Raw genomic sequence first — 25545 nt, forward strand, 5'->3', positions numbered from 1 at the left:
AAGAAACTGTTTTGGAATAGGTTAAAATGGAAATGAAGATTTCTGGGCTTGCTTTTGCAAAGACCATCGCTCCCTTTCCCGGCATCTTGTTCACTCCTGCTCTCTCTGTGTGTCAATCTCTCTCTGCCTGCCCCGACCACCTCCCTTCCTCCCACCCCCGTTTTAGGTTACAGTACAGCCTCGATGTTGCCGACAGGCTGGCCGATGAACACGGTCTCATCGGGTTGTATGTCAACATGCTCCAGAGCAACCCTTCACGGTTAGTGCAGGTTTGGCATCTTGATGCAGTCCAGACAGGACAGGGAGAGGCTGGACTGGGGAGAGCAGGTCATAATCAGGTGCAGAGCTGTTCCCTCGTAGATGGAAAGAAACGCTATTTTCACTTGGCATGTCACGTTTCAAGTATGTCTGTTAGCTTACTGTGGGATTTGGACCACTTTTCCCATCAATTCTAATGGGAAAGACTTGTAAAGAGCAACTTGGCTAAAAATTACTCCGCAAATGGATTCATACCACTTAGGACCACCAATTGATGCTGCATTTGAGGTCTTCCTGGCCCGTGGTCCTATGCTAAGCAGTAATTCTGAATCTGGTTTATCCCAAGGCCGTTATTGTCCACGGTGGTTTTCAAGGAAAAAAAAAATGGCATTACACTAAGAATAAAGTAAAAAACTATGAAAAATGACTAATGAATGAAATGGGCATTGGATTATGTGACATCAGTGGTAAAAAAATATTTGAACTGAAAATCCAACTTCATAACGATAGATTCCTCATGCTTTAGTCTCTAATTCATGAAATAAGTAGAGTTACATTCTTGGAAGATCAAAGCTTTGCATGTCTTTCTCCCATGAGGAATTTGGATTAACTGTTGTACTTAAAGACGAGCATATGCTGGTTTGTAAAGGTGTCATATTTGCATTTTCCTTGTAGTAGAGGAAATCCCTGTAATTTTTCGAGTTAACTTTGATTTTAACTGTACATATTTACCTGTAACTGCCAAGCTTGCAAAATGTCTCCCCCATCTTTGCTTTTAGTTTGCTTAGTTGTGATATTTATAAAGAGCTTACTATGAGCCAAGCACTCTGCTTAGGTCTCAGTAAATATAAGTAGATGGGAGCTCATAGCTTTAGAGGAGGTATCTCATTTTCGTTTAATGAATAAGGAAACAAAAGCACGGGGAGATTAAGTAATTTGCCCTAATTCCCACAGTATACCTGTAGTAGAGCTAAATTGGAATTGGAACTCAATCAATCAATTGCATTTATTGAGGACTGACTGTGTGCAGAGCACTGCACTAAGCGTTTGGGAGAGTATAATGTAACAGACACATTCCCTGCCCACAATGAGTTTGCTGTCTAGAAGGGGAGACAGACATTAATATAAATCAATAAATTACGAATGTGTACCTAAGTGCCATGGGGCTGGGAGGGGAGATAATAAAGGGAGCTAGTCAGAGTGATGCAGAAGGAAGTGGAAGAAAAGGAAAGGAGGGAAGAAAAGGAAGACCCATGCTATGTCTTCTAGACCTTATTGTGCATGTTTAGGTGAATTTGCCTGTGTGCCTACTTGCTTATGTATGAGTTTTTTAAATGTGCCTGTTTGGGCTTCTTTTGTAAAGGCTTAATTGGGGAACAGATGTAATTTTTTCCATAAAATTCCAAATGCCAAAACCCATACTACATGCATACATTCCTACGTGGAAGAAATCTGTTACAGCTGCAGTGGATAGAAATATTTTGCATTAGTTTATTAAACCAAGAGTAATACAGGAACCCAAAGAAGTAGTGTGAATAACTCACTAAAATGACTACAACCACACTTCTGTAACTTATGTAGGATAAGAAAAAATATAAGGACTGACATGGTGATATGAACTAGAAGATCAAGTGGAAATAGACCAGAGTGGAATAAAGTGTTTACAGTAAATGGAACTGAGGAAGACCTCATGATAAATTCAGGTGCCCATGTAAATATTATGCCATATAGATTAAAAGTAGATGTAAAATCATAGTTATACAATGGTTCAGAGATAACGTTCCTCACACCCACTGGAAATAATCTAACCATGGATTCTTGTACTATATCAATACATTGTAAAGATTAGGTAAATTATACAATTTATTGCTGTTAAGGGGAATGGTATAGCAGTTTAGGGATTTCAAACATGTTTAGTGCTTGAGTTAATTAAAAGAGTATATAACTTGCCAGAAGAAGGTAGTGCAAATGGGAAGATATATATCAAGAGATATTTAAAGCCTTGGGAAGTTATGCCCCAGCTATAAAACTGAGGTTTTGAAAGACTGTATTCAGGTAATTCACACTCATAGAAATGCACCATTAACTGTTCAAGAAAAATGCAAAGAGGAACTAGAAATTAAAGGAAGAAAAATCTTAGGAAATTAAAATGGAGAAATCCTTGAAGGGTAGAAAATATTTACAACTACAGCCTGCTGAGAAGACAGGGTTTAACAAGAAGGTTTTGAAAAACACTGAGCCTAAGACAGATAAGTGAGGGTGTCCCATATGGTGGATACTTTTAGAAGACTGATCAGAGTATATCTAAAAAGATTCATTTTAATTGTTTGTAGTTGTTGCAATAATTTTAGAAGGTAAAAACAGGCAGCATCTATCTTGAAGAGGAAGGTGCTAGGAGAAAATGCCTTTAAAGTAGGAATAGCCTAGGGGAAATAAAAGATGCTGCAGTATAGAGCAGCAAAACAGCTTTTCACCAATCTACTTGTAAAGTGTGTTATTCTATAAAAGTGATTTGTTTCATAGACTTATAAGCTCATTGTGGGCAGGGGATGTTTCTACCAACTCTGTTTCATTGTACTCTCCCAAGTGCTTAGTATAGTGCTCTGCGCAAAGTAAGCACTCAATAAATAATAAATAATTGATTTCATAAACTCACAGTAGCCCATCAGCTTTTCAGGGAAGACACACAACTGGAGGTGCCTGGAAAGCCTTTGATTTTCTGGGAAGAAAGAAGCGCAGCAGGACAGGATGGTAGGGTCTTATAAGGGAGTGACAATTGAGTCCCTTACTCTCAGTATCATCTGAAGTTCTCTGGAGAAATGCCATCCAAAGAAATTTATCGTCACTCTCCTGGTGACAGAAAGCAGTAGCTGCCTCAAACCAGCCTTAACATCAGATTGACCTCCTTAGTCGATTCATTCTATTGGATGTGTCTGAAGGGACTTTTCAAAGCAGCATTTTTCCATGGATCAAAAATGTTTGGATAGCTCAACCAATTGCAACTCTGAAACCCAGCCATCTTACTATTTCTTACAGTCCTTGCTGTGAATAATTTTCAGATTGTTTCAAAGAAATATTTTTAAACGGTGTAATGTTCTTCTCAGATCCTACAAATCTTAAAATAATTTTAAACAGTGCGGAAGAGACTTTATGAACATGTTTTTAAAAATTTTTGATTTTGCCAAACAGTTGTTAACTGCAGTATGGGGGTGGGGTAGGGGAGTCAGTAGACCTTTCCTGAACAAAAAACTGCAGAGTGCTTCATTCATTCAATTGTATTTATTGAGCGCTTACTGTGTGCAGAGCACTGTACTAAGCGCTTGGGAAGTACAAGTTGGCAACATATAGAGACGGTCCCTACCCAGCAGCGGGCTCACAGTCTAGAATGGGGAGACAGACAACCAAACAAAACATATTAACAAAATAGAATAAATATGTACAAGTAAAATAAATAAATAGAGTAATAAATACGTACAAACATATATACAGGTGCTGTGGGGAGGGGAAGGAGGTAAGGCGGGGGGGTGGGGAGGAGGAGGAGGGGGAGAGGAAGGAGGGGGCTCAGTCTCAGGAGGGGGCTTCACTCTGTCAGCAGTGGTGACTTGCTTGTTAAGTAGGCTAGTTGTCCCTCTAGGCGGTAAGCTCCTTCTAGACTGTATACTCGTTGTGGGCAGGAAACATGTCTAACAACTCTTGTTATACTGAATTCGTTATATTGTTATGTTGTACTCTCCCAAGTAATAATAATAATAATAATAATGGCATTTATTAAGCTCTTACTATGTGCAAAGCACTGAACTAAGCGCTGGGGAATTTACAAGGTCATCAGGTTGTCCCATGTGGGGTTCATGGTCTTGATCCCCATTTTACAGAGGAGGTAACTGAGACCCAGAGAAGTGAAGTGACTTGCCCAAGGTTACACAGGTGACAAGCGGTGGAGCGGGATTCGAACCCCTGACGTCTGACTCGAATGCCCGGGCTCTTGCCACTGAACCACACTGCTTCTCTATATTGTACTATACTATAGTGTAATATACTATATACTATCCTATTCCCAAGCGCTTAGTACAGTGCTTTGCACAGTAAGCACTTAATAAATATGATTGACATTGTACTCTCCCAAGCACTAAATATAGTGCTCTGAATAGAATGCTTTCAGTAAATATGATTAATTGATTGATTAAGCGTCAATTATCCGATCCTCTCATTGTGTACTCTCAAGTGCAGTTCAGATGCAGTCGTGCAGCAGTGTTGCGTACCAAACATATCAGGAGTCCTAAAACAATTTAAGATGATCCAGGTTTGCCTCCTCTCCAGAGGTTTGGTGGACATCTCATGAGATTGAATGGAGAGCAAGGGTCATGTGACCCTCTGGACCGCTTCTGAAATTTCTCTAGTTTCTGGATCGTTTTCCACGTAAGCTAATGAGTACCTCTTTGTCCGGCCTGTTGCGTGCATGGATGACAGTATGACATGGCTCCCAAAAGTGGTGATACCTTTAGCCCTCCCTCAATTGAAACCCTTCTATTGGCTTATTAATTCATTTATTCAATCATATTTGTTGAGTGCTTTCTGTGTGCAGAGCACTGTACTAAGCACTTGGAATGTACAATACAGCAATAAAGAGAGACAATTCCTGACCACAATGGGCTCACAGTCTAGAGGCGGTGGGGGGAGGTAGACAACAATACAGCTGGCAGCCAGACTTGAAGAATCAAAACAGAGGTCAACCTAAGGCAGAACCTAAATGAAATTAGGCAGTGAGTGAAAGTAAATTTCAAGTTGTCTGTTCTACTATTCCCTTCTGGTTTTTTGGGTTGTTTTTTTTTCATATGAGTTTGTGTTTTGGGCATGGAGTATATAGGGGAACTGGAGATGAGTGGAAAGACTGGGCCACTGTCATTGACCCAGGTCACGAAATGCCAAGGTATTCAAATACTTCATGGAGCCTGGGAAAGCGTGAAAGGGACCGACAAAGGTCACCAAAGATCTTTGCTCGAAGCTTAACTTCGACCCCTCTAGACTGTAAGTTCCTTGTGAGCCGGGAATGTGTCTACCTACTCTGTTGAATTGTACTTTCCCAAGCACTTTATACAATGTGGTATGCACAGTAAGCCATCAGTAAATACTATGGATAGACTGCACCACTTGGGTAGATGCTAGAACATGACTTTTCTAATATTCCGTTATCTGAGTTGCTGACAGTGGACTGCTGGTCAGACTAAGGAGGTTGAACATAGCTCTCTTGCTATGATGGACTTTATTTTCCCTCAGCCACCACTGATACTTCTCTAGCAGCAACTCTTAAATCCGTTTTACCCTGGTCACCAAGACCTGCTGATTACAGAGTCTAGAAATAAGTAGCTAGGGGTGGAGAAAGTGTTGAAATCAGTATTTATTTTAATGATTTGGGGATTTTCAACACTTAATTTCCACCATTTGTAATTGAAGTGTTGAGGTAATGGAACTGTATCTAGGGATGCCTTGTTCACCTTGATATAATTTGAACTCACTGGAATTACTCTTGTGGTCTCATAAATTGTGCATGTGTGTACAAAGGGGAATATATCACTCTACCTTATTTCCTTCTATTTGTGGGGAAAAAGGAATGAAAGAATGAGTTATGGTACTTCAGGCATAACTCCATAACTTCAAGTCTTGCATTTCCTGAAATGTTTTACATAACCACCATGCTTGCTATTTATATTCATGAGTCAGGATTTTAGGCACTTTTTCCTTCAACAACACTTTCTCTCCCCTGCCAAAATGGAAAGTTCTCAAAGACATCACATGTGGCCATGATTCCCTGCTTTCAACTTCACTGCTTTCTTTTTGACGTGTACCTGCGGGAGATCCAAAGGGGCATGAATTGAGACAGATTGATGGGCTGTAGGATATTAAGAAGGTATAAGTTTAGAAGTGGCTGGATTCCCAATGGAAATAGTCTCTTTATAAACATGCAGATTAAACGTGGTTATTTACTCCTGGAGAATTTTGAAGGCTCCAGGTTTTCATTAGAAAGCTTTTCAAAGGGCCACAATTCTATCATAAAACATTTTTGCAAGACATTAATAGCATAAACTCTGTATTTTATTGTTAGAAGAACATTGCAGAGTTTTGAAGGAGAGTCCAAATGATCTAGAGTTCAAGTAGCCAAACCAAATTATGTTTGGTTATCTGAAGCATGTGCACACCTACTTTTGTTTGCCCATTGATACTTAAGCTAACCAGTTATTCAGGTAACTGAGGTTTGGAAAATTGGGCTTCTGTTGAACAGGGACTCCCCAGTTACTGCTCTTAATTTCGTTCTGTGAAAATAGACTGGTAGGCAAAAGAGCCCTAATGAAAGTAGTTTCCCAAAATTCAAAAACAGAGCCAAAATACATGATAGAGTAACATAATCAAATAGCAATATACCTATGTACCAATTATAAAATATTTTGAATTTGATTTTTTTATATACACATAAGTAAATACCTAATAGCCAAAGGGCTAACTTTCACATCCTAGTCAGAAAAAGTACATCCTGTGTTAATACACGAAATAGCTTTCATTCATCTAATACCAGTGAACAAACTGATGCAATGGGCTTTTAATCTCTTAAATTAGAGTACTTCTAAGGCTGAGGAGATGGGATAGGGGTCATTATGTGAAGGTCTGTTAGCTAAGGTAAACCAAATCCAGAATACTGTCCCAGAAGTGAGAGAGAGGGTGTTAATAGTTACCTGCATTAGAATTCAACAGTCCAATAGCAAGAGTGCAGAATTAAAAACATTGGAGTACACTAACAGTATTACTATTATATAACTTTGAAATTGCAGTCAAGTAGTAAGTACTTTCAACTCAGTGAAAAGAGGAGTCTCTGACAGTAATTCGTAGCCACAGAAAGTACAAAATGGCAGAAGCATCTTAGGCTCTGGCTGAGCAATGGGGAAAGGTGGTTCCAGGACCTTTAGGTAAAGTTGGGCAGCTGTCCTAGATCCTGACAGCCTGAAGACAGCAACCACTGTGGGCCATGGATGCTACAGTATGGGATAAAATCTGAGTGAAATTGGGCTCGCAGTGAGTGAGAATTTAAAATATTTGCCTGGGAGAATCCACAAAGTGCATAGTCTACTCCATGATAATTAACTTAATTGTTTATTCTGCTGTAGCCTAGAATTACCTGAAAATGTGTAATGTGTGAAATGATGCCTGAATCTACTGGTGGCACCATCCCTGCCCTGTAGATAATAATAATAAAAATAATAATTGAGTTTTTTTAAGCACTTACTGTGTGCCAAGCATTGTAGTAAGTGGTGTGTGTGTGTGTGTGTGTGTTTGTATACATATGTCTATGTTTATATAGGTATAAAATATGTCTGTGTGAGTGTGTGTGTATACATATACATATATATTTGTACACACAGTGTAGATTAGATACAGTCCCTCTCTCATATGGAGCTTACTGTCTAAGGAGGAGGGAGAGCAGGTATTTAAATCCCCATTTGACAGATAGGTAACTGAGACACAGAGAAGTTAATTGACTTGGCAGAGCTCACACAACAGGCTGGTTTTAACTTTGCCTTTATTGTTTTACGGTTTTCTTTTTCAACTTTTCTGGTTTGTCATGAAGTGAAGTCTGAGGGGAAAGGCCATTAACAGGAGTTTAGGAGAAGCAAGAACCTACCCCAGGTCCACCTTGTCCAGACCAGCTTCTTGCTCTGGAGGTTCTGAATGGAGGCAGACACAGAGTTGATTAATCAATCAGTGGTATTTATTGAGCACTTACTATGTGCAGAGCACTATACTAAATGCTTGGGAGCGTACAGTACAACACAATTAGGTTCTCTGTCCATAAGGAGCATACAGTCTAGAGGGGGAGGCAGACATTAATATGAATTTAAGCAATTTATAATATATAATGTAAAGATATGTACATAAGTGATGTGGGGTTGGGGATAGAGTGAATATCAAATGTCCAAAGGTCACAGATTGAAGGGAGTAGACGATGCAGAAGGGAGTGCGAGCTGGGGAAATGAGGGCTTAATCAGGGAAGGCCTCTTGGAGGAGATGTGACTGTAATGTTTTGAAGGTGGAGGGAGTCGTGGTCCGGCATATATGAAGGGGGAGGAAGTTCCAGGGTAGAGGGAGGACCTGGGAAAGGGGTCGGCAGTGAGTTTGATAAGATCAAGGCACAGTGAGTGAGCTGGCACTAGAGGAATGGAGTATGCGGGCCGAGCTGTGAGTCTGAAATTTGTGAGATGAAATAGGATGGGGTGAGCTGATTGAGTGCTTTAAAGCCAATGGTAAAGCATTTCTGTTTGATGTGAAGGTGGATGGCAGTCATTGGAAGTTCTTGAGGAGTGGAGAGACAGGCTGAACGTTTTTGTTGATAAATGATTTGTGCAGCAGAGTGAAGTATGGATTGGAGTTGGGAAAGACAGGAGGCCGGGAGATCAGCGAGGAGGCAGGTGCAGTAGTCAAGGTGGGATAGGATAAGTGCTTGGATCAGCAGTTTGGATGGAGAGGAAAGAATGAATTTTAGCAATGTTGTGAAAATAGAAAAGACAGTTGATGGTAGCAATTTGGGATGGATAGAATATTATGGAAGGAGGCATAGGTGGGTCAAGGGCAAGGCCAATAGCAGGGCTAGCTGACTGGTTCAAGGGTTGAATGGGTCAATAAGCCACACCAAATGAGAGACTGAACTCATAGGAAAGGCTTTAGCATACCCAAGATCCCGATACTCATGATTCCTTCTGCTTGTCTCCATTCTGGCAAACAAATGCTAATAGCTGATCTGTAAATGAAGGCTTACTTTTCAAGGCTTTCCAAAGGGTCACCACAGTGTACTGCATTTTCCTCATAACAATCTACTATATCTTTCTCAAGGGCTTTAATCTACCATGTCCTCGTTACTATCTCCTGTGTCTTCTTGACAGGTTTATGGTGTTTTGGTTTTGGGTTTTTGTTTTTTTTTTTTACTTTGGAAACAACTAAGAGTTACAGCTGGAAGGGAGAGGTGAAAAGGAACTAGAACTTGGGAAGATCTAAAGTCTAATCTGACATCTAGAGATGATTCATTCAGAAGTCGCTTCTCTTTCCTCCTCTATCACTCCATTAAGGGCAGGGAAGTGTCTCCTAATTCTGATGCATAGTACTCTCCCCGGCACTTAGTCCAGTGCTCAAATACCCAATAAATACCATTAATAATAATAATAATGACATTTGTTAATCGCTTGCTATGTGCAAGGCACCGTTCTAAGCGCTGGGGAGGATACAAGGTGATCAGGTTGTCTTACGTAGGGCTCACGGTCTTAATCCCCATTTTACAGATGAGATAACTGAGGCACAGGGAAGTTGTGACTTGCCCAAAGTCACACAGCTGACAAGCGGTGGAGCCAGGATTAGAACCCATGAGCTCCCAAGCCCGTGCTCTTTCCACTGAGCCACACTGTTCCCCGATCTGTGAAAAATTCTTTGTTACTGACCTAGCTCATCCTAGTATTAAAGTAACGTGTTAAAATTGATCAATTGCAAAGTTCCTGGTAGAATAAAGGTACTACCCATTATATGTTGTTGGGGTCTAGGTTAAAGATCCCAACAACAGGACAACCTGAAAAGGCAGATTTTAAGATTCTTCTCTTTCTTTGTGCTGCAAAGGTGGGAATTGGGTAACAATGCAAAATTCCTGTCAGCAGGAGTTACTCTAGCAAACTCACCCTCCTCAGAAGGAGAATTTCTAATTAACAGTGAAATTTGCCACTGCAGCTGGTGGTTCAGATCAGTCACTAATGCTTGGAGGCTTTCAGCAACTAGATATCTGAAGATATGGATTCACTCTGTTGTTTGCTTTCTGGTGCATATGGTAGGTCAAGCCAAAGCTTTTGGATAAACTAGTAGTGCTTGCAAATTACGAGCTGGAAAAAAAATGAAGTCGCAAGTGACTGTTAGATGGAGATAATTGAATCCATCACACACAAGTGTCTAACTTTCTCCCCATTTCCCTTCTCGGAACAGCATGCTCGACAGCCCAAACCGTCTGGATGAAGAGCACAGACTGATTGCCAGGTATGCTGCGAGACTGGCAGCTGAGACGTCCTCGTCTGTAAGTAATTTTCATTAAGGGTCATGGGTGTTTTACCTCTGAGGCTTAAGGCCCCTCCAGAACCCGGCAAATGTATGCCACTAGCTGATTGTTCTTTCTATTTCAGTTGCTAGGGTGATTATCGATAGTCATTTCTGTAGCACTCTGTGCTCGTTGCTTGTCAGCCGGGTTGTTATTTACTGTATCTTGGTGACAGTTCCAAATTTATAGCTGGCTAAATTGCCTGTGATGCAGTTGCAGAGGCTGAGGGCTGAGTTAAAGCTGAAAATCCTTTATTTACCTACCCTGTGTTTAGGCCCCCGGGTCATCCTCCCTCTTGTGTGACTTAGATGGAGATCATAAAAGCTCGCACCACAGCTATAAACCCCAGAAGCTTATTTGTTCTGGCCAAAGAACTGGGGGACATTTGGAAAACTCACTCAGAGGTGACACAGGTGCACGCACCCAACTTGCTCCCATCTCCAAATCAAAAATAGCCTAACAACTCTGACCCCTTTGTTCCAAATGTATGTAAGCTGGGGTCAGAGATGAATGCTTGCCTTTGGGTGGCAGAGGATGTGAGGGAATCTTCTTGGGGATGCTGAAACCCTCACCGTTGGCTGAGCCCTAAGTGCAAAGCGTTTTAACAGATGATCTTGGGCAGGTGCACCTAATGACCCGGTCCATTAGCGTTGGCACTGTTTTCTGATCAGGTCAGGCATTATGGCACCGGAAGCGAATCTGGGGCCGAAGGGGATGTCGGACTCATAATGTAGTTTCTCCTTCAGAAAGGAGAGGCCGTGAGGCAGGGACCTAATGTAACTGTAGAAAATCTTAATTGTCGTAAATAAGGTCAGTATCACTGTGTTTTGCTAACTCGGCACATCTGGTAGGACAAAGGGGCGTAAATGAAAATTAAATGAAAAGAAAGTCAGTGTGTCGAGGAATGGCTCAAAGATTAATACCATGTAGGGGATCCCTTGGGAGGGCAGAACCGGCAAATCCTGCTAGCTTGTGTGTCCCACGTTCTGGGTTGCTTTCCTTTTCCTAGCTTCAGGCAGGTAAAGCTGCAAAAATGAGGTCTCCTTGGTCCACATAGCATACTTACTCATTCAGGGACTTCAGCTCCAACCAGAACACCTTCGATTCATTACATTGGGAATTCTCTAACAATCCAGTGCGTGGAGTATATGGTAACATTAATAAATTCACAGCTCTGGGAGGGGCCTGGAGGAAACAGAAGCAGGATGGTCTAGTGGAAAGAGCACTGGCCTGGGAGCCAGTGGACGTAGGTTCTAATCCCAACTCTGCCACATGTCTGCTGTGTGACCTTGGGCAAGTCACTTAAATTCTATGTGCCTTAGTTACCGCATCTGTAAAGTGGGCATTAAGACTGTGAGCCCCATGTGGGGCAAGCACTGTGACTGACCTGATTAGCTTCTATGTAGCACAGCGCTTAGCACGATGCTTGGCCTATTTTAAGTGCTTAACAAATACTACTATCATTATTATTATGTCATTTATTCTACCCCATCCTGCCTGTTTTATGGACAGGACCACTTGAAAACTAGCCCAGTCAGAATATGCACCCCTTTTGCTCTTTCCTTCCTTATTCTTTTTCTGTGAGGGGCCCTCAAACTAAAATTAGTAAACACCAGTGGTTGCGTGGCCTGGATGAGAACACAAGAGCATTGCCCAAGATTGGGGGAAAGAAATTGAAACTTCTAACCAAATAATCAATCAATCAATCAATCATATTTATTGAGCGCTTACTGTGTGCAGAGCACTGTACTAAGCGCTTGGGAAGTACAAATCGGTAACATATAGAGACGGTCCCTACCCAGCAACGGGCAATCCTACCAGCTGATATTCCTGTCCAATAGCAATCCATTCCAAAGGCCAAGAATTACAGAAAACAAAATTACAAGTAGATAAACTCAGCTTCTGCTGTTCACCATTAGCAACCCAAAATGTTGTTTTAGTAGTAGTGCTAGTAGTAGTAGCAATAGTCCTAATGCTATTTATTAGACTGGGACCCCGATGTGGGACAGGGAATGTGTCTGACCATCCTAACATGTATCTGCCCCAGCACTTAGAGCAGTGTTTGTCGCACAGTAAGCGCTTAACAAATACCATAATTATTCGTTATTGAGTGCCCAACCAGATGTAATGCCCTGTACTAAGTACTTGAGAAAGTACAACAGAAGCACAAGCCCTCTGGAGCTTATCCTCTAAGGGAAGACAGACACAAAAATATTTACAAAATGTGATGATAAAATGGAGTTAGAGGTAACAACAATTAAAGAAAAAAACTGGTAAGTCTGGGTCAGATTTGCCACACACCACCATTCATCAGCTGGGAAGCAGCAATGCTTTCCGTTAACATCCTTTCCCCTCTCAATCCACCAGTTTTTGTCATGAATGAAACAATTTGGGGGGCCCAGCTGTGTGAAAAGAAGAATTGTACAAATGACCCTTTAACAGCCCTGGCTGTCTTATTTCCAGAACCCACGGGGGCAGTCCAACCCCAGCCTAAGCAAGAATAAGCAGAGGGTAGCATTAAAGATCTTGGCACCCTGTAGTTGAATGCTTTATTTACAGTTTCTGTAACAAAATAGTTGAAAAGTAGTTGAATGGGAGTGGTGATTCTTTCCCCAGAAAAGTATTTAACAGCCTAGTCATTATCAAACAATTGGCTTGGTGAAAGACATAAACCTCACCAAGCAACATCTCCGGTGAACTCTGTAGAATGAGGGAGACTTGGTATGTCATGTGATCCAGGCATCGATCCACAGCCAGACTGTAAACTAGATAGCTTTAATTCTATTTCTTCTGACGATTTTGACACCTGTCTACGTGTTTTATTTTGTTGTCTGTCTCCCCCTTCTAGACTGTGAGCCCATTGTAGGGTAGGGACCGTCTCTATATGTTACCGACTTGTACTTCCCAAGGGCTTAGTACAGTGCTGTGCACACAGCGCCCAATAAATATGATTGAATAAATGAATGAATGAACAAATGGTGCTTTCACGATGCGGGGAATTCTGGCCTTGTTTGGTGGAATAAATACACTCAGGATAGTAACTGCAATTGAGCTGAACTGCTAGTTTGGCTATGTCTGATTTGCTTTTTGTTTTAGTGGATATCCTTTTTCCTTTTCTTTGCCTGTACATCTCTGCATTTTTTTGTGATGCCAACCTTGAAAAACCTCAGGACTCCTTCTTTGGGATACATTAGATCTGAAATCTTGCAAACTGTCATCTTTTACAGCAACCAGGTCAACAAAGAGGGGCTTCTGATATCTCTTTCACCATTGATGCAAATAAACAGCAAAGACAGCTGATTGCAGAGCTTGAAAACAAGAACAGGTAAGAGTTGTCAGAGCATGGATTTAGTACAGGGGATTGTGCCCGTCACCTTGAAATCTTAAATGCACAACCCTCTTCCCATCACTTGGGTAACAGACAAAAGAAAGCTGAACTGCTCCTACATCCAGAGGTACTTAATACCAGCTTGCAAAATTGTAGAAAGCAGAACTTTTTCTGCCAATAGAATTTATTGAGCATCTACTGTAGTACTGTACTGTAGTAGGTAGGCACTTAAGAGAGTGCAATAGAGATAGACCTTAAGGACTCAAATTGACGAGGCTAACCTGTTGTAAGCCATTTCTGCTGCCCGGCTCTCTCTGCTGTCCTTTCATTTTGACAGAGATGCAGTGCAAAGTCGTGAGAACTTGATTGGGGTTTCTGCCTGATCTTGGGATCCTAGGTGGGGTTTGGTGGCTTCTGGGGAAATGAATGGACAAATGATTACTAACTTGCCCGTCATGAAAGAGAGCACAGAGGAGGAAGCCATTTTTGTCACCAATCAATGGAATTTTTTGAGCCCTTACTATGTGCAAAGCACCATACTGAGTGCTTATCCTGACCAAATAGTTGACGATATTAATAGAATTTGATATTTTTTTCTGGGTCTGAATGTATTTTGAAAAACAATGTGACAGAAATATAGATGGGAAATGAGTGTCTATAGAAAGTTTCTATAAAGTTTAGTGAGCTTATTTTAGAAGCATGCTGATCTGCTCTATTTCATTGAGTGACCAGCAAGGAGCAGGAAATGTTGTTTGAACACCCTAAGTGCTAATTTCCTCACCTCCAACTCCCTTCCTCATCACCCTTGCACTTGGATTTGCTCCCTTTTTTCATACCTCCCTCAGCTCCACAGCACTTATGTATACATCCATAATGTATTTATGTATTTTAATTTCTGTCTCCCCCTCTAGACTGTAAGCTCATTGTGGGCAGAGAACATGTGTATCACCTCTGTTATATTGTACTCTCCCAAGTGCTTAGTACAGTGATCTGCACACAGTAAGCATTCAATTTGATTGATTGATTGATCAAACACCCTCTTTGAACACCTAGCCACTGTTAACACCAAAGACCAGGGGAAGTAGAGGAAGGGGAATGAAGCATGAATGGGGGTTCCTGGGATCTGGAAATTATTTTGGCCTAAATCCTGCCCAGGCCACAGGAGACAAATCTGTTTTGAGGTAGGATGACTGCTACTGATTTTGCAGCCATGGTGAGTTTCAGTTATTTCTACTTTGGTGGCCTCATAATAATAATAATTGTGTTATTTCTTCAGCGCTTACTGTCTGCCAAGCACTGTATTGTGCAAGTCACAGAGAAGTTGTGAATTGCCTAAGATCACAAGTGGCAGAGCTGGGATTAGAACCCAGATCTTCATACTCCCAGGCCTATGCTGTTTCCCATAATCCTGAAAAAATTCATTGCATAGTAATAATAATAATGATGGCATTTATTAAGCACTATTCTAAGCACTGGGGAGGTTACAAGGTGATCAGGTTTTCCCGTGGGGGGCTCACAGTCTTAATCCCCATTTTGCAGATGATGGAACTGAGGCACAGAAAAGTTAAGTGACTTGCCCAAAGTCACACAGCTGACCAGCGGCGGAGCCGGGATTTGAACCCATGACCTCTGACTCCAAAGCCTGTGCTCCACTAAGCCGCACTGCTTCGCGCATGACAGCTCATTTAGTTAATGATAAGATGATACGCTATGAATTTAACAAAGTTAAATCAAGCTCCTAATACAGTGCTCTGCACACAGTAAGCACTTAGTAAATACCACTGATTAAATAATAATTTAGTGGGAGTTAACATTCCAGTATATAGCACTTAAATACATTTTATATTATTTTTCCATTCATTCATTCATTCAGTCGTATTTATTGAGCGCTTACTGTGTGCAGAGCACTGTACTAGGCGCTTGGGAAGTACAAGTTGGCGACATATAGAGACGGGCCCTACACAACAGTGGGCTCACAGTCTAGAAGGTTTCCAGAGGTTCAGGAACAGATCCCAATTTCTGGCAAGTAAGTCTGTGGTAAGACAGTCCACAGGGCACGGCACCTTTCACGATGCGGCCACATTTTCCAAAATTGTGACCCTGCTGTATCTCGGGGCTTGCCTTGCTCTGTGTCTTCAGGATCCACGACCAGATACATGGCAGGTTATGCTCTCTAGGTGGCAGCAATAGGTTGGCTGGATTATTTGAATGGATTTGCTTTGATTTGATTTGAATGAAATTACAGCAAAGATGATGATGATGTAGTTGATCTCAGTGAGAGAAAGAATGAAGCCAGTATTCTGGTTATCAAACTCAACAAGTACTGGATTTGGGGGGGCTCTTTAGTTTCAGTATATCAGGCATCATTTATTCTTCATGCCCCCCACAAAGAACCTTTCAGTGCAGAGCAAAGATTGTTTAGTTTCTGAGTGGTGAATAAAAGGGGCCTCTTAGGGACCGTAAGCCCTTCATGGGCAGGGAAAGTGTCTACCAACTCTGTTATATTGTACTCTCCCAAGCCCTTAGTAAAGTGCTCTGTAATAATAATGATGGTATTTGTTAAGCGCTTACTATGTGCAAAGCACTGTTCTAAGCGCTGGGGAGATACAAGGTGATCAGGTTGTCCCACGGGGGGCCCACAGTCTTAATCCCCATTTTACAGATGAGGGAACTGAGGCCCAGAGAAGTTAAGTGAGTTGCCCAAAGTCACACAGCTGACACAGTAAACATTCAATAAATACCATTGGTTGAAAGCTAGACATCCCATCATGAGGTTTTGTTCTTTGCTCTAGAATTTAGAACCTACTGCTAGTATCTGGCTCTATGGGTTGAAGTTTGTACAAGTCAGTCTTCCTCTCTTCTGGTAAAAGAAATGCTTAGAAACCGATCATCTGAATGACTTCTGATGTTGGATTCTTACCTTGTCCCTCTCTCCTAAGAGAAATCTTACAGGAGATCCAGAGGCTGCGACTGGAGCATGAGCAGGCTTCTCAGCCCACCCCGGAGAAAGCACAGCAGAACCCCACTCTCCTAGCCGAACTGCGACTCCTCAGGTAAGGGCCCAACACAGTGAAGCAGTTGTTTCAAGCACCTCAGGATTCCTGTCCGAAGATAGTCTGAATTTAAAAAATAAGCAAATGAACTGTGGCACTTGTTAAGCACTTACTACATGCCAGACACTGTTCTAAGTGCTGGGGTAGATACAAGTTAATGAGGCTGGATATGGTCCCTGTCCCACTTAGGGCTCACAGTCTTCATCCCCATTTTACAGATGAGGGAACTGAAGCCCAGAGAAGTTAAATGACTTGCCCAAGGTCACACAGTAGACAAGTGGGATTAGTACCCAGGTCTTTCTAACTCCTAGGTCAGTGGGCCTTCTTTAGAGGGCAGCCTCGCTCCACAGTGTGTTTTCCAGCAACAGGGACCACAGTGAAAAATCTTCAAAAGGAGACTTGCAGGCTGTTGGCCCTGTCCAGGTCCCTAAACCTGCTGGGATTGGATTCCAGAGCTGGGACTTGGACAAGGCTGGGAGCCAGTTCACGCCTTAGACTGGCTTATAGTCCAGAGAAACCTTAGACAGTTGGGATCATATAAGGGCTTCTGGTTTTCCTAAGAGTCTCGCGAGGTTTTTTCTGAGAGAGACAGGGATTTAGTCTGAATTCTCGGCAATAATCGCAAATCTCAGAGGTGAAATCCACAGAAAAAGTCCTGCCATTGGCAGCCTGCCCCTGATTCTAGTGCATTTCCTAGAGGTACCAAAATCAACCAGTGTTTTGGGAGTGTGGTCTGGGCATAATAATAATAATAATAATAATAATAATAATAATAATAATAATGGCATTTGTTAAGCGCTTACTATGTGCAAAGCACTGTTCTAAGTGCTGGGGAGGCTACAAGGTGATCAGGTTGTCCACAGTCTTAATCCCCATTTTGGGCACAGGGCAGGGGTATTGAGTACCCTGTTGGCCTCAGCTGCCCTGCCTTAGTCCTACAGATTTCAAGTTTCCAGTCTTGCTATCACCTTTCACCCCCAGCTAGGTAAGACCAAAAAAAAAAATAGACTGACTCCTTGAAAGTTTGGTTTGGTTTGGTTTTTAAATTTCTCCTTACTGAGTAATTTCATATTCACTTAGATTCCCAAGTTATTTTTTCTCTTTTGTTCACTGTCCATTCTGAGTAAAAAACACGATGTTCCTTGGATCAAAACATAATCTGAAACTTCAACTCTAATGTTGCTCTTAGCTCTGTCCTCTTCATTTTACTTCAGTCCTATCATTTGTATTGTTGAAATTCCTAAAACTGCAAGGCTACGTAGCCGAGCCTGCTGCTTTCACTCTGCCCCTGACTTGTGTTTTATGGTTGAATTGATACAGGAAGACACTTCCTTAGTAAGCCCATTTGTCTCCCTATTCATCAGTAACAGCTGGCAAAAGCAATTCCCAGAGAAGCCCATGAATCTCCTGCTTCTAGACCTAAAGCTCCCTTGAGAGCTGCCAATTGGAAAAGTTGCAGGGAACAGCTCCCAAATGGGAGCCATAGCCACAGCAGGGAGAATACATTACCCGTCCCTGCAGAAGCCAAAGTCCCATTAATGGTCCAGAATAAGGAAAGACAGGATGTGATGTGTGCTAAAGACAGGATGTGATGTGTGCTGCCACCAGCATTACTACAAAATGCTGGGTAGACCATGGTCTGGGTGCTGAAGAAAGATGCCAATCTTTTGCGTAAGACTCTTCTTTTTACTTTGTACATGTGACCTGTCAGGCACCCATTCTGCATGATTGCCACTCCGTATCCACTAGACCAATGCCACCATCAATTTAAATACTAGGACAGGAAACTCAGGAGCATAAAAGGATATTTTCCACCCTTGTTCTTAATGGAGGACAGGGAGAAAAATTGGGAGACATTGCTGATCTGACAGAACATTGTCCTCTGAGTTTTCACAACACAAAAATTTACATTAAAAAGGTTAGGAGTGAAAGCACAAGACATGTATCTTTTGAAGTACTTGAAACATTCTTGAGAAGCAGTGTGGCCTAGTGGAAGGATCAGGGGACTGAGAGTTAGAGGATATGGGTTCTAATCCCGGCTCACCACATGTCTGCTATGTGACCTTGTGCAAGTCACTTAACTTCTGTGTGCCTCAGTTAACTCATCTGTGAAATGGGGATTAAGACTGTGAGCCCCATGTGGGACAGGGACTGTGTCCAACCCGATTACCTTGTATCTACCCCAGCATTTAGAACAACGCTCGGCATAGAGTAAATGCTTAACAAATCCCACAATAATAATAATTGTTATCATTATTATCCTAGTTCAAACTCTGACCATTAGACCTCTTATTCTTACCCTTGCATCATTAATAATCTTGCCTGATTCATTTTCTAAAGGAGAGTTTTATTATTTCCTATATTATCCTCTGTCTAGTCCTGTATAATCCCTATATTCCTTATGCCATCTTTTAAAGTCTGTAGATTTTAAGCTCGTTATGGGCAGGGAACATGTCTGCTAATTTTGTTGTATCATACTCCCCCAAGAGATGAGTACCGTGTTTTGCGCATAATAACTGCTCAATAAATACCATTGATTGATTAATAGTCCTAAAATTCTACCCATTCGTCTCCAAACCTCAGGAGGCACTAAAAGTAGTGAGAATATTTATTAAGCACCCACTTTGGCAAGGCACTTACACTTTTCTGGGCTTCAGTTACCTCATCAGTAAAATTCAGATATCATTTATCTTTATAAGTCCCATGCCATGGCAGAAGTAACTAAAAAGGGTTAGCGTACTCCAAATCATGATGGTCTTCTAGACTGGCAACTCTTTGTGGGCATGGACCTTGTCAACCAACTCTATTGTATTGCACTCTCCCAAGCAGTTAGTGCTGTGCTCTGCACACAGTGCTCTCAGTAAATACCACTGATTGATCGATTGATGGTACCACTCCCCCACATATCTAGATGAGTGAGATTACAGGGACATTGAGCCTAATCTGGTGTCTTGTGCCCCCAGAGCCTCTCAATATTTATAATAATAATAATGGCATTTGTTAAGCACTTACTATGTGCAAAGTACTGTTCTAAGCGCTGGAGGAATACAAGGTAATCAGGTTGTTCCACATCGGGTTCACAGTCTTAATCCCCATTTTACAGATGAGGTAACTGAAGCCCAGAGAAATTAAGTGACTTGCCCAAAGTCACACAGCTTACAAGTGGCTGGAGCTGGGATTAGAACCCATGACCTTTGACTCCCCAGCCTGGGCTCTTTCCACTGAGCCACGCTGTTGACAACATGGGTGATGACAGAGAGACTCTCCAGAGGTGAAGTGAACCTGCCAAGCCTTCACCCTAGACTAAGTCTCTGACTGGTGAAGAATTCTGAGGACTAGTCAAGGGGCAACTGCAAAGATGAGAACCAAAGAGTTCCTATTGAATTTTGATTTCCTGTAGCCCACTTCTCAAAAAGGCTGTTTATGGGACGATAAACATTTTCCTGCTCTACCGCTATAAGGAATTCTTGGGATCCAAAGTAAATGTCTAAATCCAGTGAAGCTATTATTTCAGAGCTTTCTGAAGGACCCTGTGTAAACTTTATTATAATCTTTTTGGGAGATTTTCCTTCTCCATATGTTCAGGAGTTCTTCAGAAACCTTTCCAGGGGCCTCAGCGTTGCAGGAAATTTTCACGCCAATTAACTTCTCTGTATTTTGAAGCTTTCAGTTCATATTGAACATAACAACCCAGAAAATATGCTTGTCACTGGAATACCCCTGAACACTAGTATTAGAGATTTCCTCCTGGAAAGTGTCAGAATGGGAAATTTCTTGTTTACTTTTCACCCTAGCCATGCATAGTTCAAGGTAATGTTCATCAATCAGAAGAAAGGAAAAATCCACTAAATTGCTCAAGCAGTTTCTTTAGTGCCTTGATTTTGACTTTAGAAACCACTCAAGGATTTATATAACATTATGTTTTGTGCTAGGCTTTTCTCAGCTGAATGAGAACAGAGCATGATAGGAGAAATTTCAGACTGGAGGTATTAACTGCACATCAACCCATGCCAATTGTCCTGTTTTATAAAGTCCAGAAGAACAGAGCCAGACTGTGACTGTGAATTTTTCTAAATAGGTTTTCCCCTGTTTTCCCAGCTGTATTTGAAGAGATATGGTGATTATCCAGTAAATTTTCTCTTTAAGTCTGCCACTGAATTTTATCCTTAATTTCCTTGTAACTAGGTCCCAGGGAAATCAATTTATTTTTCTCCTATTGTCACATCTGAAACAGCATAGTAATGCAAAGCAAAAATCAATGTAGAAAGAAGGCAGACTATATATATTTTTCTCCTTATAGACCAAGCATCTCAGGGTTAAACACTGTCTCCTCATTTTGGTTAATTGCCACGCATGAGACTCAAAAGCAACACAAACCAGCCCACTCTAATTAGAGTAAGAAGATAAATATGTGAGTCACTTTATGTTATGGACATTTCAGCTCACTAGATGATAAAGACTAAAAAGAAATCAAGACATTTTCACAAAATAAACCAGTGACTCTATATCAGTGTCCCAAATTAAATATGGATCTTGATTTGTCTTAGTTTGGTCCCTAACATCTCCCTTCTACGTAACTCCAAAGGGAGAAAGCTCTCTGTTGAGTTCCCCACCAGGGAGATTCTCAAAGAATGACATCACAACTTTTGTCTGGATTACCCTGTTGTACCTAGCCCCCAGTACCTGAAAGAAGTCTTTTCCTCCCACCTCTTCCCTGCCCCCACTTGATTCCTGAAAAGCTCACCCTCCACCAACTTCTGAGCAATTTGCTTTCCCTTAAAAGATAAGAAATGAATCATCAAACAGTGCTACATCACCCTAGAATTTTATCACTGAAAGCCCATTTCTTCAGACCCTGAATGAGCATGGCTCAGTGGAAAGAGCACGAGCTTTGGAGTCAGAGGTCATGGGTTCAAATCCCGGCTCCGTCAATTGTCAGCTGTGTGACTTTGGGCAAGTCATTTAACTTCTCTGGGCCTCAGTTCCCTCATCTGTAAAATGAGAATTGACTGTGAGCCCCACGTGGGGCAACCTGATCACCTTGTATCCCCCCAGCGCTTAGAACAGTGCTTTGCACATAGTAAGCGCTTAACAAGTACCATTATTATTATTATTATTATTATGAATTAAGGGATCATGATCTTGCTTGTATTTTTAGAGACTACAGTGGAGAAAAGACCTATAAATCCATTTCTGATCCCAGGGAAGACTAGAAATTCTTTTTGGAAAAACATTTTTTATAATTTGATCTGCATTTTGTGTTGTTTCCTCAAAACAAAGTCTTTCCCAATTCATAATGAGATTTTGTTGTGGAAGAACATTCCCCCTCACTCCTTGGCCCTGCTCTTTTCCTGTGACCCGCTCATTTTCCAGCAAGATTGAATGATGCTCCAGGGGACTAGAGTTTCCCAAGATGAGTGGTTGAAGTGTTGGCTCTGACCACAGCTTTTTCCTATCTTAGACAGCGCAAGGATGAGCTGGAGCAGCGGATGTCTGCTCTCCAGGAGAGCCGGAGAGAACTGATGGTTCAGTTAGAAGGGCTCATGAAGCTGCTAAAGGTAAGATGTGCTCTAACTCATCCAAAAATGTGGGCAGCAGAGTTCAGTGGGGGTAGACAAATAAGTGAGGAAAAACAACACTTTTTCTCTGAATAAAAGTTCAGTAAGCCAGAGCTGTGGGATCTGTGCACATTTCTTCAAGCTCTGAAGAGTTTTTTTGTTTGTTTTTTAATGGTATTTGCTACGCACATACATTGTGCCTGGCACTGCACTCTAAGCCCTGGCAAAATAATCAAGTTAGACATAGTCCCTGTCCCACAGTCTTAATCCCCGTTTTGCAGACGAAGTAACAGAGGCAAAGAGAATTTAAGTGACTTGCCCAAGGTCACAACTTCAGACAAGTGGTGGATCTGGGATTAGAACCCAGTTCCTCCAATTCCCAGATCCATGCTCTATCTACACTGCTTCTCAGTTTGTACAGTTTGACATTTGGCTTCTACTTTTATTGCATATTTGGCTTCTATTTGTGCTGCATAAAACTCGGCATTCCATTAAAATAAGACTGTAGGATTTATTTTGCCAGTGACCCTCAGCCTTTCTTCGTTCAGAATTACCTTTCTACAAATAAACCAAAATAACATTGTAAGATAGCAAATGTATTATGTTATCGTTGAAGTGCAAAGCCCTTGGGTGGTTGGTTCACCGAAGAGAAGAGAAGAGGTGAGGTAGGGTTTCCTGATCTTTCATTAATTTATATAATAATAATATTTTTTTAAATGATGATTGTTAAACATTTACTGCAGGCCAAGGTCTATGCTAAACTCTGGAGTAGAGTCAGCGTAATCAGTTTGTACATAGTCTTGTCCCACATGGAGGTACAGTTTAAGGAGGAGGGAAAACTGGTATTGAGTTCCCAGTTGACAGATAAAGAAAACGAGGCACAGAGAACTTAAGTGACTTGCCCGAGGTCACACAGCAGGCAAGTGGTGGACCCTGGATTAGAACCCAGGTCCTCTGATTCCCAGACCATTGCTTCTTCCACTAGGCCACATTGCTTCCCTGTTTTTTGGGTCTAGGGAGAGAGAGGACACATCAAAGGCCCCTCAGATTTCCTGATCTACAGCCACAGCCATCCACTGGGTAGTTGTGACTCAACTAGACATGGAGAACCCCAGGACACTCTGGGGCTTAGATTGGAGGTCAGGATTGAGACAGGCAACTCACCCCCTCCCCAAGGTGGAGTCTGAGTGAGACTGGCCTTGGAGACCAGTGGAGTACATGCAGAGTGTTGACCAAATCAATCAGGAGTGAGCCAACAGTGCTGTTTTCCTTTTAAATGCCCAATAGGTGGGACCCAGATTGTTCTTTCCAGAAAACATTGGAAAGGACTGGATCCCTCCTTGAAGTAGGGCAAAATACAGTGGGCGCTAATCCCAGCTCCACCACTGGTTTAGAACTCTGGACCATTATTTCGATCTCCATTCCAAGTCTCCTCAGTGTATCTCTATCACAGAATTGCAATCAGTCCATCAGTGGCATTTATTGATTGCTCACCATGTGCAGAGCATTGTACTAAATGCTTGGGAGAGTACAATATAACATAGTTGGTAGACACATTCCCTGTCCACAATGTTCAGCGCTTAGAACAGGGCCCAGCACACACATAGTAAGTGCTTTACAAATACTATCATTATTATCAATGTTCTTATTAATAAGCTTACAGTCTAGAGGGGGAGATGGACATTAAATAAATAATTTGTATTGGATAATAAATTATTATTGCAATGACTGGACCAGTTTGCTCGTACAGCAACCTGTCACCGTGGGGATCTCACAAAGGTGTAATTTAGCATGAACAATGGGCAACCCCCTTTGATTAACACTTGCTCCCTCTGGGCACAACCTGGTAGAGTCTAGAGGATTACTTCAGGAGAAGGCAAAGGCTAGGGTGAAGATAGGGAAACCATTTGGACAGTGGTGTGAGGTTACTTTGGCAGAAGGAAAATAAGTATGTGCGCACCCCCACTGGGATTCAGAGCACTGATTTTAGTTGAACCCAGTTCTTAAACAAGGTTGGAGTGTGGGACTGGAAGGCCTCACTGGTAATTTCAGAAAGATAATTATCTTCAGATGTTCCCTGAACTCAAGGAAGTTTCACATTTCACCGACCCCTGGCTCATACCCAGTTGTGCATTGATTTTTCACTGTGCATGTTTTTATTGTAAATCTAGGCAATCTAATTGTTAATGATTCAATTTTCCTGTAGGAAGAAGAACTGAAACAGGGAGTAAGTTATGTTCCCCCACTGTAGATCTTGACTAACAATGGAGTGGAGCCACCGTCCTGCAAATGTTCTGGTTGATTTTGCCTGTGCTTATGCCTCATACTGGGGGTGAAAGAAATGGTGTTAATATGCATCATTTTAAAGTAGTGCTTGAAATGAGATGATTAAACATTGGGAATTTTTTTTCATAACTGGTACTCCTTTTGACATCAAAAGATTGGTGCCCTCTCTGTGCAGGAAATTACTCAGTTTAGGGCTCTTTTCACACTGTTTCAAACCAGTTACACATGTTTTTTATGAGTTTTTTCGCTCTGTAAAAAAAAAAAAATGCTTGTTCATCGGTGTACAGTCCTACCAAGCTGGAGCAAAATGCTGAACCTTGGTCTTTCAGTTCCCAAAATTATTTTGTAACAGAAGTGGAGCAGATCAGAGAACTTTTTCAGACCTCTGTAGGATCATTTGACGCATTGCAAGTGTGGAAGCAGAGATTCCCTATTTGAAATCCACCCATTGTGTTATTCATAAAACCCAAGTTCCACATTGCACTGTAAAATTGATTCTCTCTTCTGGAGGAAAATTTTACCTACTTTAACTATGTTTTGGCTTTTGACCTTTGACTTTTCAGTTTCTTCTACAAACAGAATTGATGGTTTTTATTTATATCAATCTTTAATGAATAAGACATGAACTCATTATTTGTATACCTTCCCATCTATAGCAGTTGCATTATCCTTCCTGTTTTATTCTATACAGAATGGAATTGTAGTCTGTTCTGGGTGACAATTACATTAAGGTAGCCTTGATAACAAGTGTATGTGTTCCCAAGCCACCTAGGGCTCTTCACAATCAAAATGTGCTTTCTGGAGTTACAGGGTGAAGTCACACAGTTAGTTTTTAGAGCAATTGGCCCAATGCAAAGCCAGGTTCAATTCATCTAAAAACTTTTTTTAAGTGTAAAATTCATTGAATTTGCTTCGTATTCTTTCCCTTTATATAAATGTTTGAATAGGTTA

At 41.5% G+C, this 25545-nt stretch overlaps 1 protein-coding gene across 25 annotated transcripts in view; it reads left to right on the forward strand.

Annotated features, from left to right (window-relative positions):
* DTNA (dystrobrevin alpha) overlaps positions 1-25545 on the forward strand; it is a 321656-nt gene that overhangs the window by 271277 nt on the left and 24834 nt on the right. For 13 of the 25 annotated variants that reach the window (XM_038766548.1, XM_038766544.1, XM_038766547.1 and 10 more), the window contains 6 exons: positions 167-259; positions 10261-10348; positions 13597-13694; positions 16637-16750; positions 22212-22308; positions 24515-24535. In XM_038766548.1, the coding sequence (XP_038622476.1) occupies positions 167-259; positions 10261-10348; positions 13597-13694; positions 16637-16750; positions 22212-22308; positions 24515-24535 (511 nt within the window). The remainder of the gene's footprint in view (positions 1-166; positions 260-10260; positions 10349-13596; positions 13695-16636; positions 16751-22211; positions 22309-24514; positions 24536-25545) is intronic. The other 12 variants (XM_038766549.1, XM_038766564.1, XM_038766555.1 and 9 more) reach the window with 3 other exon arrangements.

The sequence above is a fragment of the Tachyglossus aculeatus genome, chromosome 25 (genome assembly GCF_015852505.1).
Source record: "Tachyglossus aculeatus isolate mTacAcu1 chromosome 25, mTacAcu1.pri, whole genome shotgun sequence".
NCBI classification, from domain to species: Eukaryota; Metazoa; Chordata; class Mammalia; order Monotremata; family Tachyglossidae; genus Tachyglossus; species Tachyglossus aculeatus.